The 15760-nt window shown below is 43.5% G+C and overlaps 1 protein-coding gene across 1 annotated transcript; it reads left to right on the top strand.

Moving 5' to 3' along the window:
- Positions 1-7629: 7629 nt before the first annotated feature.
- Positions 7630-14487, top strand: LOC130022371 (olfactory receptor 18-like; the record flags this gene model as incomplete). Its single annotated transcript, XM_056113116.1, has 2 exons — positions 7630-7645; positions 13526-14487. Coding segments are annotated over 2 exons (978 nt in total), but the record flags the coding sequence as incomplete, so codon positions are not given.
- Positions 14488-15760: the final 1273 nt, after the last annotated feature.

The following is a 15760-nucleotide window of genomic DNA, read 5'->3' as shown; positions in this document are numbered from 1 at the left end:
GCCTTTTATTTGTTTGTTTTTTTTTTGGTTCACACCCGGTGATACACAGGGGTTACTCCTGGCTCATGCACTCAGGAATTATTCCTGGCAGTGCTCGGGGGGACCTTATGGGATGCTGGAATCAAACCTGGGTCGACCTCGTGCAAGGCAAAAACCCTACCCATTGTGCTATTGCTCCAGCCCCAGTAGCATTAGATATGAATGTTCACATCTCAAGAAGAGAGATGTGGGTGACACATGTGTTTGACCACGGGGGCACAAGTAGCACATGGGCTCAGGCAGCATATGCATGCCCTTCCTTTGTTCATAGTGGCCTTAATAGGGTTAATCCAACCTGCCCCCATGTGGGGCTTCCACCTAGGTTAAAGTCTGTTGCTGAAGAGGTTACCAGGGGGTGATGATGATGATGGTCTTCTTTGAAATTCCTTTCCTGGTCTTTTGTTTCTGCAGGAGCTTCTGTGTCCTAGGGGATGTCCAGCCTCTGCAGGGTCTATTACAGACTGGTACCAGTTCTCCATGAGGTCAGGGCTATTACTATCCAGGAAATTTACTGCCATTACCTTGGGAAGGCTGGAGCGATAGCACAGCAGTAGGGAGTTTGCCTTGCAAGCCGCTAGCCTGGCCAAGTCGGGTTCGATTCCTCTGCCCCTCTCAGAGAGCCCGGCAAGCTACTGAAAGAAAGTATTTCGCCCTCATGGTAAAGCCTGGCAAGCAACCCATGATGTATTAGATATGCCAAACACAGTAACAACAAGTCTCACAATGGAGACATTACTGGGCCCGCTTGAGCAAATCAATGAACAATGGGAGGACAGTGCTACAGTACTACCATGGGAGAGGACTTCCCTATCTGCCTGCCCACCTACATCAGCACCCCCAGACATTTCTAGATCACTTGATCACTTGACTTCCCGTTAATCATCGATTTGCTCGAGCGGGCTCCAGTAACGTCTCCATTTGTCCCTGTCACGTGCTAGTGTAGCCCAATGGCATCTGTTTGTTCTAGGAACATGAAGAACCTCAAACCTATCGTTCATGATCTTGATGAAGAAGTATGACCATCTGGTAGGTGGGCGTCCATGCGGTCTTTTGACATCCTGTGGAATCCAGTCGGTAATGGCTTTAGTCCAGCGGTTGTCTCTAAATCTCATTACGTTACCAGTCCATCTGATTTTTGACGCCTTGGCAAACGAGACAGCGCCCCTGATTCTTGATCGTCGACGGAGGTTGAACCTCTGGATTCTTTCTCTCATTTGAGTGAAACGTGATACTTTAAGCATAGCTCTTTCAATTCCTCTTTGGGAGACCTGAATAGCATTCTCATCCTGTTTGCATAGGGTCCAGGTCTCTGAGGCGTATGTTAATGCAGGAAGAACAGTGGAATCAAAGAGATGTGCCCAGAGCTGGAGGTTCTTTGTCTTCTTAGCTATTTCTTTGATGCTCTTGAAGGCGTTCCAAGCCGCTCTCTTCCTCCTGCGCAGTTCGGGTGCCAGGTCATTTGTCATGTTGACTTCTCGACCTAGGTACACATAACTGTTGCATTCGGAGATGGTTGTTCCGTTGAGAGCAAATGGAGCATCAGGAACGAGGGTGTTTCTCATAAACATTGTCTTTGTAAGATTCAGCTATAGTCCGACCTTTCCACACTCATGGTCGAAGTCGGCCAGCATTTGTGCCGCTTGCCTGATGTTTGGTGTTATTAAAACAATGTCATCAGCAAAGTGGAGGTGGTGTAGTTACCGACCATCTATCTTCACTCCCATTCCTTCCCATTCCAGTCGTTGCATGATATTCTCGAGGGTGGGACTGAAGAGTTTCGGTGAAATGGTATCACCCTGCCGAATCCCTCTCTTGACATCAATGATTACTTCTTTGTAGAATGGTGAGATCCTGGTAGTGAATCCATAATACAGCTCACGGAGGATCCTGATGTATTGAGTTTGAATTCCCTGATTGGCTAGGGCTTCAATGACCACTTCCGTCTCAACAAAATCAAAGGCCTTCTTTAAATCAATGAACGTTAGGCAGAGCGGCATCTTGAACTCCCGAGAAACCACAATGAGCTTGGTTATCGTGTGGATATGGCCGATGGTGCTGAATCCTATGTGGAACCTGGCTTGTTTGCATGGTTGTCCTTCATCTAATGTTCTGACAATCCTATTCATGATGACTTGAGTGAACAATTTGTAGATGACAGACAATAAGCAGATCGGGTGATAGTTGCCAATATTGTGGATGTCTCCCTCTTGTACAGTAGTAGTATAGTCCTGCTGGCTTTCCATTGGGACGGAACCTTGCATTCAATGACAGGTAACGTGTGAAGAGCCGAACCAGCGTATTTATGAGTACTGACGGGGGGTTCTTCAGGTGTTCAGGTCTGACCTTGTCTGGGCCGGGTGCTGTTCGTTTCTTTTTTTTTTCCCTTTATTTTATTTTATTTTTTTTACAGTTGTAAATTTACAATTTTTTGTGCTTTGGTTTCAATTATACAATGATCAGATACCCATCCCTCCACCAGTGCCCATTTTCCACCACCATGGATAATATCCCTCCCACCCCCATCCCCCCATCCCCCCTGTCTCTGTGGCAGGGCAATCCCCTGTGTTCTCTCTCTCCTTTTGGGTGGTGTGGTCTGCAAAAGAGGCATTGAGTGGCAAACATGTTCAGTCCATAGTCTACTTTCGACATGCATCTCCCCTCCTGGGAGGATCCTCCAAACATCCTTTATTTGGTGCTCCCTTCTCTATCTGAACTGCCCTTTCCTCTAGGATACCCGGCTGGCCTCTAAGTTATGGAGTAATCCTCCTGGTGCTGATCTCAGCTATTCTTGGGTATTAATCTCATACTTTGTTACTTTATATCCCCCAGATGAATGCAATCTTTCTATGTCTATCCCTCTCTTTCTGACTCATTTCGCTTAGCATGATACTTTCCATATTGTACCACTTGTATGTAAATTTCATGACTTCATCTTTTCTAACAGCTACATAGTACTCCATTGTGTAGATGTACCAAAGTTTCTTTAACCAGTCATCTGTTCTCGGGCATTCAGGTTTCTTCCAGTTTCTGGCTATTGTAAAGAGTGCTGCAATGAACAAACAAGTGCAGATGTCACTTCGACTATACATTTTTGCCTCTCTGGGATATATTCCCAGGAGTGGTATTGCTGGGTCAAATGGGAGCTCAATTTCTAATTTTTTGAGAATCGTCCATACTGTTTTCCAGAAGGGCTGAACCAGTGGACATTCCCACCAACAGTGAAGGAGTGTCCCTTTCTCGCCACATCCACGCCAGCATCGGTTGCTTTTGTTCTTTTGAATGTGGGCCAGTCTCTGAGGTGTGAGATGGTATCTCATTGTGGTTTTGATCTGCATCTCCCTGATGATTAATGATGTAGAGCATTTTCTCATGTGCTTTTTTGCCATTCGGATTTCTTCTTTGAGAAAGTTTCTGTTCATTTCATTGCCCCATTTTTTGGATGGGGTTGGATGTTTTCTTCTTGTGGAGTTTAACCAGTATTTTGTATATCCTGGATATCAACCCCTTGTCAGATGTGTATTCGGTGAATATCCTTTCCCATTCTGTAGACTGTCTTTGTATTTTGGTCACTGTTTCTTTGGAGGTGCAGAAGCTTCTTAGTTTAAGATAGTCCCATTTATCTATCTCTGTTTTCACTTGCTCGGCCAGTGGCGTGGCATCTTTGAAGATACCATTAGCTTCAATGTCATGGAGGGTTTTGCCAACTTTATCTTCAGTGTACCTTATGGTTTCTGGTCTGATGTTGAGGTCTTTAATCCATTTTGATCTTACTTTTGTACATGGTGTTAGGCAGAGTTCTGAGCTTATTTTTTTGCATGTAGCCATCCAGTGATGCCAACACAATTTATTAAAGAGGCTTTCCTTACTCCACTTCACATTACTTGGACCTTTATCAAAGATTAGATGAGCATATGATTGAGGGGAGATGTCAGTGTATTCAACCCTGTTCCATTGGTCTGCAGTTCTGCCTTTGTTCCAGTACCATGCTGTTTTAATTATTACTGCTTTGTAGTACAGTTTGAAGTTCGGGAGGTTGATTCCTCCCATTTTCTTTTTCCCAAGAATTGCTTTAGCTATTCGTGGGGGCTTATTGTTCCATATAAATTTCAGGAGTGTTTGCTCCATTTCTTTGAAGAATGTCATGGGTATCCTTATAGGAATTGCATTGAATTTGTACAGTGCTTTCGGTAGTATTGCCATTTTGACAATGTTAAGTCTCCCGACCCATGAGCAGGGGGTATCTTTCCATTTCCTCATGTCCTCTTTTATTTCCTGAAGTAGCGTTTTGTAGTTTTCTTTGTACAGGTCCTTTACTTCCTTAGTTAAGCTGATTCCTAGGTACTTGATTTTCTGGGGCACAATTGTGAGCGGGATTGTTTTTTTCATGTTGCTTTCTTCTCTCTCACTGTTTGCGTATAGGAAAGCCATGGACTTTTGGGTATTGATTTTATAACCTGCAACTTTACTATACGAGTCTATTGTTTCTAGGAGTTTTTTGGTGGAAGTTATTGGGTTCTCTAAGTAGAGTATCATATCATCTGCGAATAGTGAGAGCTTGATTTCTTCCTTTCCTACCTGAATGCCCTTAATATCTTTTTCCTGCCTAATCGCTATTGCAAGTACTTCCAGTACTATATTGAACAGCAGTGGAGAGAGTGGGCATCCCTGTCTCGTCCCTGATCTTAGAGGGAAGGCTCTCAGTTTTTCCCCATTGAGGATGATGCTTGCTGTAGGCTTGTGGTAGATGGCTTTAATTATGTTGAGGAAGGTCCCCTCTATACCCATTTTGGTTAGGGTTTTCATCATAAAGGGGTGCTGGATCTTATCAAATGCTTTCTCTGCATCTATTGATATGATCATATGCTTTTTATCTTTTCTTTTGTTGATATGGTGGATTATGTTGATTGATTTCCGAATGTTAAACCATCCTTGCATCCCTGGGATGAATCCTACTTGGTCATGGTGTAGTAGTTGGATTTGATGAGTAGTTGGATTCTATTTGCTAGTAGTTTGTTGAGGATCTTTGCATCTGTGTTCATCAGGGATATCGGCCTGTAATTCTCTTTCTTTGTGGTATCTCTGTCTGCTTTTGGTATCAGTGTGATATTTGCTTCGTAGAAACTGTTCGGAAGTGTTTTTGACATTTCAATTTCGTGGAAAAGCTTAAAGAGCATTGGGAGTAAGTCCTCTTTAAAGATTTGGAAGAATTCACTAGTGAATCCATCCGGGCCAGGACTTTTATGCTTGGGGAGACTTTTTATTACCATTTCAATTTCCTTGATGGTGATAGGTCTGTTCAGTATTCCAGGTCTTCTTGGTTCAGCCTTGGGAGTCTGTAGGAGTCTAGGAATTTATCCAGTTCCTCGAGGTTTTGATGTTCCGTGGCATAAAGCTTCTCAAAGTACTCCCTGAGGATCCTCTGAATACTGTTCGTTACTGACAAAATGGCGTGTCGGATTTCGGAAGGGAGAACATTGGGAATGACATATCCATCCTGTGGAATTTGGTATGTCGGCAGGTGGACATGGCTCTCGAAGAGATTTGAGTAGAAGTCATGGAAAATCTTCTCCATTGCCATTCGGGAAGATGTGATAGATCCATCAGGACGTCGGAGGGCAGTCATCTTGGTCTTGTAGTTGGCGAAGGACAGGCGGACGTAACAAATACTTTCCCCGGCTTTTGCCACACCTACCAGCACTTCTGCTCTTCTCTCTTTGAGGGCTTCCTTGATCGCATCTCTGCACTGCTTTGCGAGCTCTGACGTTCGCTTGCGGTTGCCTGAGGCATGCGCCAAACCACATTGCCGAATAAGCTCAAGTGTTTTCGAAGACAGGCATTTTTTTTGTGGCTTTCTCTCTCTTGGCGTTCCTCGCACAATCATGGAGATGCTGAACCAGTCGATCGTATTCCTCGTCAATGTTGTCAACAATGGCATCTTCCCATGTTGCCGCAATAGTGCCAAAGAGCTTTCAGTTGGTGGTCGTTCTGCGAGTTCTCTTCTTAAACTTTGCAGTCCTTTCTCCCCGCTCTGTGAAGTAGAATTTTGCATGAAGGAGATGGTGGTCCGATCTCGTTTGGAATTTTGGGACAGCAGCGACATCGGTCAGGCAAAACTGTCGATTGAATATGATGTGGTCTATTTCGTTGTGGAACCGTCCACCGGGAGACTCCCATGTCCAACGTTTAGATTCGGCCTTCTGGAACCTTGAGTTACCATGAATGGTCTTGTCGACATGATGAACTCAGACAGTCTCCCTCCCTGTTCGTTCCATTCTAGGCCATGGGTCCCTATGTGGAGTTCTTCGGCTGATCTTCTTGGTCCTATCTTGTCATTAAAATCACCCACAATGATCTTGTAGAAGGTGTGGTCTTCTTTATAGAACTTCTCCATCTCCATGTAGAACTTCTCAATTTCTCCTTCATCATAATTGGATGTTGGTGCATAGACAACGAAGATAGAAACTGCCGGCAGTGAGCCACATCTATGTAAACGTCCGATTCAGGTTGTTAGGCATTCAAATGAATCAATGCTCATGGCCAAGTTTGTGTTGACAAGGACACCGATGCCATCGACACCTCTTTTATCACATGTTCTGAGGAACAATTCTTCTCCAGTGTCGAAAACGGCGTGATGAGACTGGTGCCTTCTTGTCTCGGTCAGACCAATGATGTACTTGATCTTTCGTGCTTGTACCATCAGGTCCTCGATGGATGCATCCGATGCTAGCATACGTGCATTGAAAGTACAGACAATTATTTTCGTCTTCCTTCATTGTGGCCACGAGATTTTATCGGCCTCTTCTTTCTCATCTTTCTCAATGCTGCCATATTGGTGACGCCTTCAGGGTCAGGGGAATGAGACCCATTGTAATTACTGGTTTTGGCATATCGAATACACAACGGATAGATTGCGAGGCTCTGCCATGCGGGTGGAATACTCTCGGTAGCTTGCCAGTCTTTTCAAGAGGGATAGAGGCTTTTGGGGCGGCCTCTAATTGCCCTTGTAGGTGTTCCCATGGTTCAAACCATATTTGAACCTTATCAAATATGCTATGGCAGTTCTGGAAGATGGGTATTTAGTGTCTTATAATGTGTCTTGTGGTCTGAAAGCGTCCTGGAATGTGGCAGCGGCTTGGTAGTTGGAGTATTATTATTATTATTTTTAATAGATTTTATTGGATCACCATGAGATACAGTTACAGACTTGCATGATTACGTTTCAGCCATACAATGCTCAAGAACCCATCCCCCTCACCAGTGCACATTCTCCACCGCCAATGTCCCCAGTGTCCCTCCCGGCACTCCCACCCAATCTCACCGCTTGCCTCTGTGGCAGGCACCTTCCTTCCTACTCTCTTTCTACTTTTGGGCATCAAGGTTTGCAATACAGATACTGACAGGCCATCCTGTTTGGTCCTTAATCTGTTTTCAGCACACGTCTCCCATCCCAAGTGATCCCTCCAACTATTATTGACTTAGTGGTCCCTTCTCCATCCCAACTGCCTTTCCCTCTAGCACATGGGGCCGGCTTCCAAACCATGGTGTGATCCTCCTAACTCATGTCTCTACTGTCCTTAGGTGTTAATCTCATATTATGCCATTTTATATTCCACAAATGAGTGCAGTCATTCTATGCTGTCCCTCTCTTTCTGACTCATTTCACTTAGCCTGATACTTGGAGATAGTTGTTTTAGATTCTTGTCATAGACCCATTTCCTTTTTTTGCATGAATATATATACAATTACTTGAAGGAGTGAAAATCAAAAGGGTCATTGACTAAAATTAAAGAGAAGCAGCATTAATGCTACCGTCTTTCTGAAACTGGACCTGAGAAGCTAAGTGTGAACTTTCTAGAAAGAAGAAGGAAGGGCACATTTTCTATTTATGTTCAATCCCCCTTTTTTCTTATCAGTTCTTATTAGGAGGCCTCCAGAGACTGGGGTAACAAGGAAAAATGACTCTTCCTTGAGTCCTGTGTATTGATCCCTCAAGGCCATGGAGGAATAATAAGGACTCAGCCCCACAGCCCTGGAGGGTATTTCTCAGTGAGGCTCCTACCTGTGTCTCCTTTCATCACCATCACCTGTGCGGGTTCATGCCTGACTTTGCTTCACTCCCATCTCAGGCACGGAGTCTCAGCTCTCATCACTCAAGAGGGAGGAGAGAGCCGGGGGCCCCAGCTCTAAGCATGAGCCAGCAGAGACCCGGCAGAGACCAGTGAGTGGTGAGCTTGGGTGGTGAGTGGGATGGATGGTCCTGAGTCTTGTCTTCTCACCCGGAGAAGTGGGACATGGAGACAGACCTGAGTGTCACCATATGCATCATTTCCATGCAGACACATGAAGCTCATGTTTGCTTTTCCTGTTGGGAGTTTCAGATTCTCTCATGCAGCATCCTTTATCCCTTATCAACGTTTCTAGCTCCCGTTGGTCTTGTCTTATGGACCTTAACTGAGTTTCCCCAAATTCTTCCCCAAGTACCCCCAAATGTTTGTGGATACAAAGATGTTCATACTAATGTTGAGAATGAGAGTAACAATAATATCACATAACGTTATTGACAGTTTCCCTAAGATGGTCTTTGATGAACAGGTTGTATTGTATTGTTTTTTTTTTTTTATGTGTAATCACTCAGTAGATGTGTGAATTGCATTATTATTTTATGCTTGATCACTCAGTAGATGTGTGAATTGCATTATCATTTTACACTTGGTACTGTTATTGGAAATGATTGTTTAACTATTGCCTAACCACAGTTATCCTAGACATTTGCCAAAACACCTTTGTTTGGTAACTAAGACTTTTATGAAACAATAAGGCATGTACTGCTTATGCAATCAAACCTGATATGAACTGCTTGCTGCCTGAAGTCAGGGTCGCTATCAAGAGACCTCTCTGTGGGTGGGATAGTTGACCCCAGGATACTGAAATCAAACTCGTATTGCTTTCGCATTATCCAGTTAGTCTCTCTGTCAGTCTCGCCGCTTAGGAACCCATAGTCCCGGGCTTAACAGTTTCAAGATAACAACCTTCAAAACATTATCAAAGTTTTAATACATGTTAGGCACTATTAGAAGTAATATAAAAAAGTTAGAAGAATGAGACATAAAATAAAACTTGGAAAGTAGAAGTGTTTGAAAGCTAAGGAATAAAAGAAATCACCTACTTAAAAAATTAGGTGAAGGGGGCTGGAGCAATAGCACAGCGAGTAGGGTGTTTGCCTTGCATGCGGCCAACGCTGCCGACCTGAGTTCGATTCCTCTGCCCCTCTCAGAGAGCCCGGCAAGCTACCGAGAGTATCTCGCCCGAACAGAAAGCCTGGTAAGCTCCCCCCATGACATATTCGATATGCCAAACACAGTAACAAGTTTCACAATGTTGCTGGGCCTGCTCGAGCACATCGATGAACAACGGGAGGACAGCGACAGTGACAGATTATTAATATTTTAATTTAACCACAATAAGATACACAGTTACAAAGTTGTTCATGCTTGGGTTTCAGTCATACAACGTTCCATTATCCATCCCTTCACCAGTGCACATTTCCCACCACCAATGTCCCAGGTTTCCCTCCCTCCCTCCCCCAGCCTGTCTCTATGGCAGCCACTTTTCTTCTCTCACTCTCTCCTCTATCTGTCGGTCTTTTGGGGCATTATGGAGAACTACTTTTTACATGAGAAATCATTTAATTGCCAATAGATTTATATCATTACTACATCGTCATTCCCTTGCTGTGACTTGTTTGAAAAAACACTGTAAGAAAATATCTAGCTCCATTCTTCCCATCACCAGTGTTAGCTATTGTTTCCTGCTCACAAGAGAGAGTGAAAGAGAGAGAGAAATAGAGAGAGAAAGACAGAGAAAGAGAGAGTGCTGCATTATGTATGATCTTGGGGCTCTACCACGTTTTATATCACCAGCCCTGATTCTCTATAAATATTAACCATGTCATCCACTTTCTCCATCTGAGTTGTTCCTAACAGACAAATATCATCAAACTGAGTGACATGCAGTCAGTAAAGATGAAAATATTTTCACTGTTAATCACAGCTTCCTTCTTATTTTTTAATATGTTAATTTTTTGGATCACAAATGGTAATATTTAACTTTAAAATATCCAAATAAAGAATCTCGTAAATACTGGTAGGTGAACATGTGCAATAATAAAAAGGCAAACCTTAGAAGCATTTTGCCTTAGAGGAAAAAGAATTGGGGCTGGAGTGATAGCACAGTGGATAGGGTGTTTGCCTTGCACGTGGCCGACCCGGGTTTGGTTCGCAGCATCCCATAGGGTCCCCTGAGCACTGCTGGAGTAATTCCTGAGTGCATGAGCCAGGATTAACCCCTGTGAATCGCTGAATGTGACCCCCCCAACAAAAAAAAGAGGAAACAGAATCTTCAGCGGTGGTGCTCCTGCCCGGAGAATCATTGTGGTTCCACCTTCCCATACAGGCAATCAGGTTTGTGGCTGGAACTCATCGTGTCAATTTTTAACAATTTTCAAATGATGGCAAGAAGTGGCATTGAAAATTAAATTACTAAACTCCAATTTTTTTTGAGTCACACCCGGCAATGCTCAGGGGTTACTCCTGGCTCTACACTCAGGAACTACTCCTGACGGTGATTGGGGGACCCTGTGGGATGCTGGAAATCGAATTCAGGTCAGCCGCATGCATGGCACAATGATACCCGCTGTGCTATCGGTCCAACCCCCAGTTTCCCTGTTCTTAGTGCCTTTGACTCTGCCCAAGAAGGAGCAATGTCTGGATTGAGTTTGCATTTGGAGGTGCAAACAAAGTGCAACCTGACCAGAAAGCTGCCGCCTCACTCTGGAGAGCAGAGAACTCCCCTCAAGAGTGTCTGAAGTCCCCGGGGGAGTGCAGGCTGTCTGGCTGTCTCAGTTAATATGATTGTGGTGCTGAAGGTGAAGGGTGGTTCCTACCAAGCATCCGGCGTGTGCATACGTTCGCTCTTGCTTTCAAAGAAGGAACCTTGCTGGTTTTCTTCTTTTATTAGCAAAGTATGATTGAGATAACATGATATGCTTTTCAGGTGATAACAAAGATTATTTATTTCAAGATATTGCAAAATAATCACCACATTGCTCGAGCGGGCCCAGTAACATCTCCATTGTGAGACTTCTTACTACTGTGTTTGGCATATTGAATACTCTCGGTAGTTTGCCAGGCTCGGGGTGGAGGAATCGAACCTGGCTTGGCCAGGCTGGCTGCGTGCAAGGCAAACGCCCTACTGCTGTGCTATCACTCCAGCCCTCACCACATTAATTCTATTTAATTTGTAACATCATAAAAATTTAAAAAATTTCCTTATGAGAAATTTAAGATCTGCTCTTTGAAATCGGGGTGGGAGGGAGGGATACTGGGATCATTGGTGGTGGAGAATGGGCACTGGTGAAGGGATGGGCATTGTATGACTGATACACAAGCACAAAAGTTTGCAAATCTGTAACTGTACCTCACGGTGATTCACTAGTAAAAATTAAAAAAACTTACCATAATTATATGAAAAAATTTTTTGAAATACATATGTACATGAATGTGCGTGTGTGTACATATATGTATATATACACATATATACATATAAACACAAATGACTTATTTTCTTATTTTTCTATTCAAACCTTCTTTACACCTTGCCCAGGTGTTGGGCAGATGAAGAAAGTGGACGATATGGTTAATATTTATGCAGAATTGGGGCTGGTGATGTAGCTCAGTGGTAGAGCACTTGCTTTGCATAGGTAAGTCCCCGAGTTGATCCACAATGCAACACACACACACACACACACACACACACACGTCAGTAAGAAACACTAGATAAAATTGGTGATGGGAAAAATGAAGTTAGATACTTTATTATAGTGCTTTCTCAAACAATTCACAACTGTCACTGTCACTGTCCTTCGTTGTTCATCGATTTGTTTGAGCGGGCCCAGTAACGTCTCCATTGGAGACTTTGTTGTTACTGTGTTTGGCATATCGAATACATCACGGGTAGCTTGCCAGGCTCTGCCGTGCGGGCAAGATACTCTCGGTAGCTTGCCAGGCTCTCCGAGAGGGGCGGAGGAATCGAACTCGGGTCTGCCATGTTGGCTGCGTGCAAGGCAAACACCCTCCCGCTGTTCTAACAATTCACAACAAGGGAATTAAATGCCTTGTGCTTGGGTAAGAATAAGTGGTGCTTATTCATGGCTTTATTTGTATTATAGGTTAACTTGTTTATAACAGTTTTAACACTGATGGGACTGATGTATACAGTTACCTAGCTCAACACTACTCTTTTAAAAAGTTTGAAATACATATATGTTTATATTTATATGCACATGAATGTGTATTATATGCACACGAAAGTGTATATATATATACGTGACTTATTTTCTATATGTAAGATTCAAACCTTCTTTACACTTTGCCTAGGTGTTGGGCAGATGAAGAAAGTGGGCGACATGGTTAATATTTATTCAGAATTGGGGCTGGTGATGTAGCTCAGTGGTAAGAGCACTTGCCTCGCATAGGTGAGGCCCTGGATTCATCCACAATGCAACACACACACACACATACACACACTCTTGTCAGTAAAAAAAAACTAGCTAATACTGGTGGTGGTATAGTACCCTCGTACTATATAATATAGTACCCCAAACCTACCACCATTGTCCTTTATTCACTTCTAGCACACCTTTTTTTTAGTACACCTTTTTTTAATGCTTTTTTGGGTCACACCCAGCGATGCTCAGGGGTTACTCCTGGCTCTTGATTCAGGAATCACTCCTGGAGGTGATCAGGGGACCATATGGGATGCTGGGAATCAAAACCGGGTTGATCACATGCAAGGCAAATGCCCTACCCGTTGTTCTATTGCTCCAGGCCACCCCCCAGTAGTATTATTTGTTAGAACATTTTTGGCTGTTTCTTTAGTGAAATTCTGAATGTCATACTTATTTTCTTCAAAGTTGTGGACAACCGTTTTCCTTTTTCTGATTTTTTAAATCTTTAAATATATCCAAGTCTCCTATTTCTGTAGATTTTTCCTTAAAAATCAAGGTCTATATGGAGTAAAAGTCCATGATAAAACAGCTTTAAGAAGAATGTTTGATGCAGATGAGACTTTTGGTAAAAGGGTAAAAAAACTCAAGAAAAATTGCTGTAACTGTTTATTGCTTAAATCCAAAATGTTGGCACAGTGATAGGTCATTTTTTTCCTTTCTCAGAAAACCTTTTATACATTTTTTGGTACATTTATATTCTGTTTCTATAACCTTTCTTTTTTTTTTCTTTTTGGGTCACAACCAGCGATGCACAGGGGTTACTCCTGGATCTGCGCTCAGGAATTACTCCTGGCAGTGTATGGGGACCATATGGTATGCTGGGAATTGAACTCGGTAGGCCGCATGCAGAGCAAACGCCCGACCCACTGTGCTATCACTCTGCTTTCTTCATTCTTGATAGAGTTTTATATTTGGGCCCACTCTTTTATTTTTCCCAAAGGTGTCTCTGCTCTGTGGACCCACACAATGGAACAGGGACTGTGGAATTCCTCCTCCTGGGACTCTCCGATGATTCCCAAGTCCAGCCTCTCCTCTTCTGCCTCTTCCTATCCATGTACATGGTCAGCATCACGGGAAACCTGCTCATCATCCTGGCTGTCAGCTCTGACTCCCACCTCCACACGCCCATGTACTTCTTCCTCTTCAATTTGTCCATGACTGACATTGGCTTCACCTCCACCACGGTGCCAAAGATGATTTGGGACATTCACACTCAGAGCAGAACCATCTCCCAGGCAGGCTGCCTGATGCAATTATCTTTTTTTAATCTTTTTGGCTGTTTGGACAGTTTACTTCTCACAGTGATGGCATATGACCGCTTTGTGGCCATCTGTCACCCCTTGCACTACCCCGTCATCATGAACCCCCGCCTCTGTAGCCTGTTACTTCTGGCGTCTGTTTGCACCAGCCTGTTGGAATCTCAAATACATTACCTAATGATGTCACAGCTAACCTTTTGCACCCACGTGGAAATCCCTCATTTCTTCTGTGACCTCCCTCAACTCATCAGACTTGCCTATGGGGACACGTCCACCGACAACCTATTAATGTACTTTATTGGTGCCATCTTTGGTGGTGCACCAGTCTCAGGAATTCTGTACTCCTACACAAGAATTGTGTCCTCAGTTTTGAGAGTCTCATCCACAGGTGGGCGGTCCAAAGCCTTCTCCACCTGTGGTTCTCACCTGTCCGTTGTTTGCTTATTTTATGGTACAGCCATTGGGGTTTACCTCAGCTCAGCTGACTCTCATTCTCCTAGGAAGGGAATGGTGACTTCAGTTGTGTACACAACTATTGTTCCCATGCTAAACCCCTTTATCTACAGCCTGAGAAACCAGGATATTAAGAGGGCCTTCCAGAAGCTTCTCAATAGAACAGTTTAATCTCTCTCTCTCTCTCTCTCTATATATATATATGTATATATATATATAAACTGAGATTAAATAGCACTATAGCACTGTCTCCCATTGTTCATTGATTTTCATGAGCAGGCCCAGTAATGTCTCCATTCCGAGACTTGTTGTTACTGTGTTTGGCATATCAAATATGTCACGGAGAGCTTGCCAGGCTTTGCCGTGCGGACAAGATACTCTGGGTAGCTTGCCCGACTCTCCAAGAGGGGCAGAAGAATCGAACTTGGGTCGACCAGTTGGCCGCGTGCAAGGCAAATGCCCTACGTGCTGGGCTATAGCATAAATATAGATATTGCTTTTTGGGCCACACCCAGTGATGCACAGGGGTTACTTCTGGCTCTGCACTCAGGAATCATCCCTGGCGGTGCTCAGGGGACCATATGGGATGCTGGAAATCGGACCCAGGTTGGCCATGTGCAAGGCAAAAGCCCTACCTGCTGTGCTATTGCTCCAGCCCCAATTTTTATATATTTTTTGATCATCAGATTAAAAAATGATTGCAAAACCAATTTTCTAAAATGTGCAAGCATGACTTCTTGATCACCCCAATTTTATAACCTGTGATTTCCTCTTTTCATCTTACCTATTGGAAAATTGAAAAATTGCTTATTTTAGCTCTTCTGTAGGGCTATTCTTGAATGACACACATGTCAGAAATCAACTAATGACTCAATTCTATTGTGCCTAGGAATCACTGTATTTTACACCAGTCACCTATAACTTATTTAGAAATGTACAATCACCTTTTAAGATATGTAAGCATATAAATGTGTGTGTAGTTATCAACCATTTTCAGCTTCTGTTTCTGTTCCTGGAACTTTAGCTTTGATCAAATCAACTGATAAAGGTGGTATGAAAGGATGCGGGGTTCTGTTCCTCAATATTGGCTTTCAATGGAAGCTTAGAGGTTTTATTTGGGATGGTAACATCCACTACTGCTGTGGGCTTCACTTGGTAATGTTGGAGAACTTCTAGTTCCTGGGATTGTATCCTGAACTCCCATAGGCAAAGCATGAGCACTTGCTCTTATTTTTTAAATTTTTATTAGTGAAACACCATGAGGTACAGTTGTAGACTTACAAATTTTTGTGCTTGGGTTTCAGTTATACAGTGATTGAATACCCATCCCTCCACCAGTGCCCATTCTCCAACTCCAATGCTCCCAGTATCTCTTCCACCCTCCCATCCCTCCCATCCCACCTTTCCTCTATGGCAGGGCATTCCCTTTTGTTCTCTCTCTAAT

The sequence above is a fragment of the Sorex fumeus genome, unplaced genomic scaffold (assembly GCF_029834395.1).
Source record: "Sorex fumeus unplaced genomic scaffold, SorFum_2.1 ptg000019l, whole genome shotgun sequence".
Classification (NCBI taxonomy): Eukaryota; Metazoa; Chordata; class Mammalia; order Eulipotyphla; family Soricidae; genus Sorex; species Sorex fumeus.
Note: the sequence above shows the minus strand (reverse complement) of the source record. Positions and strands in the feature narration are given on the sequence as shown.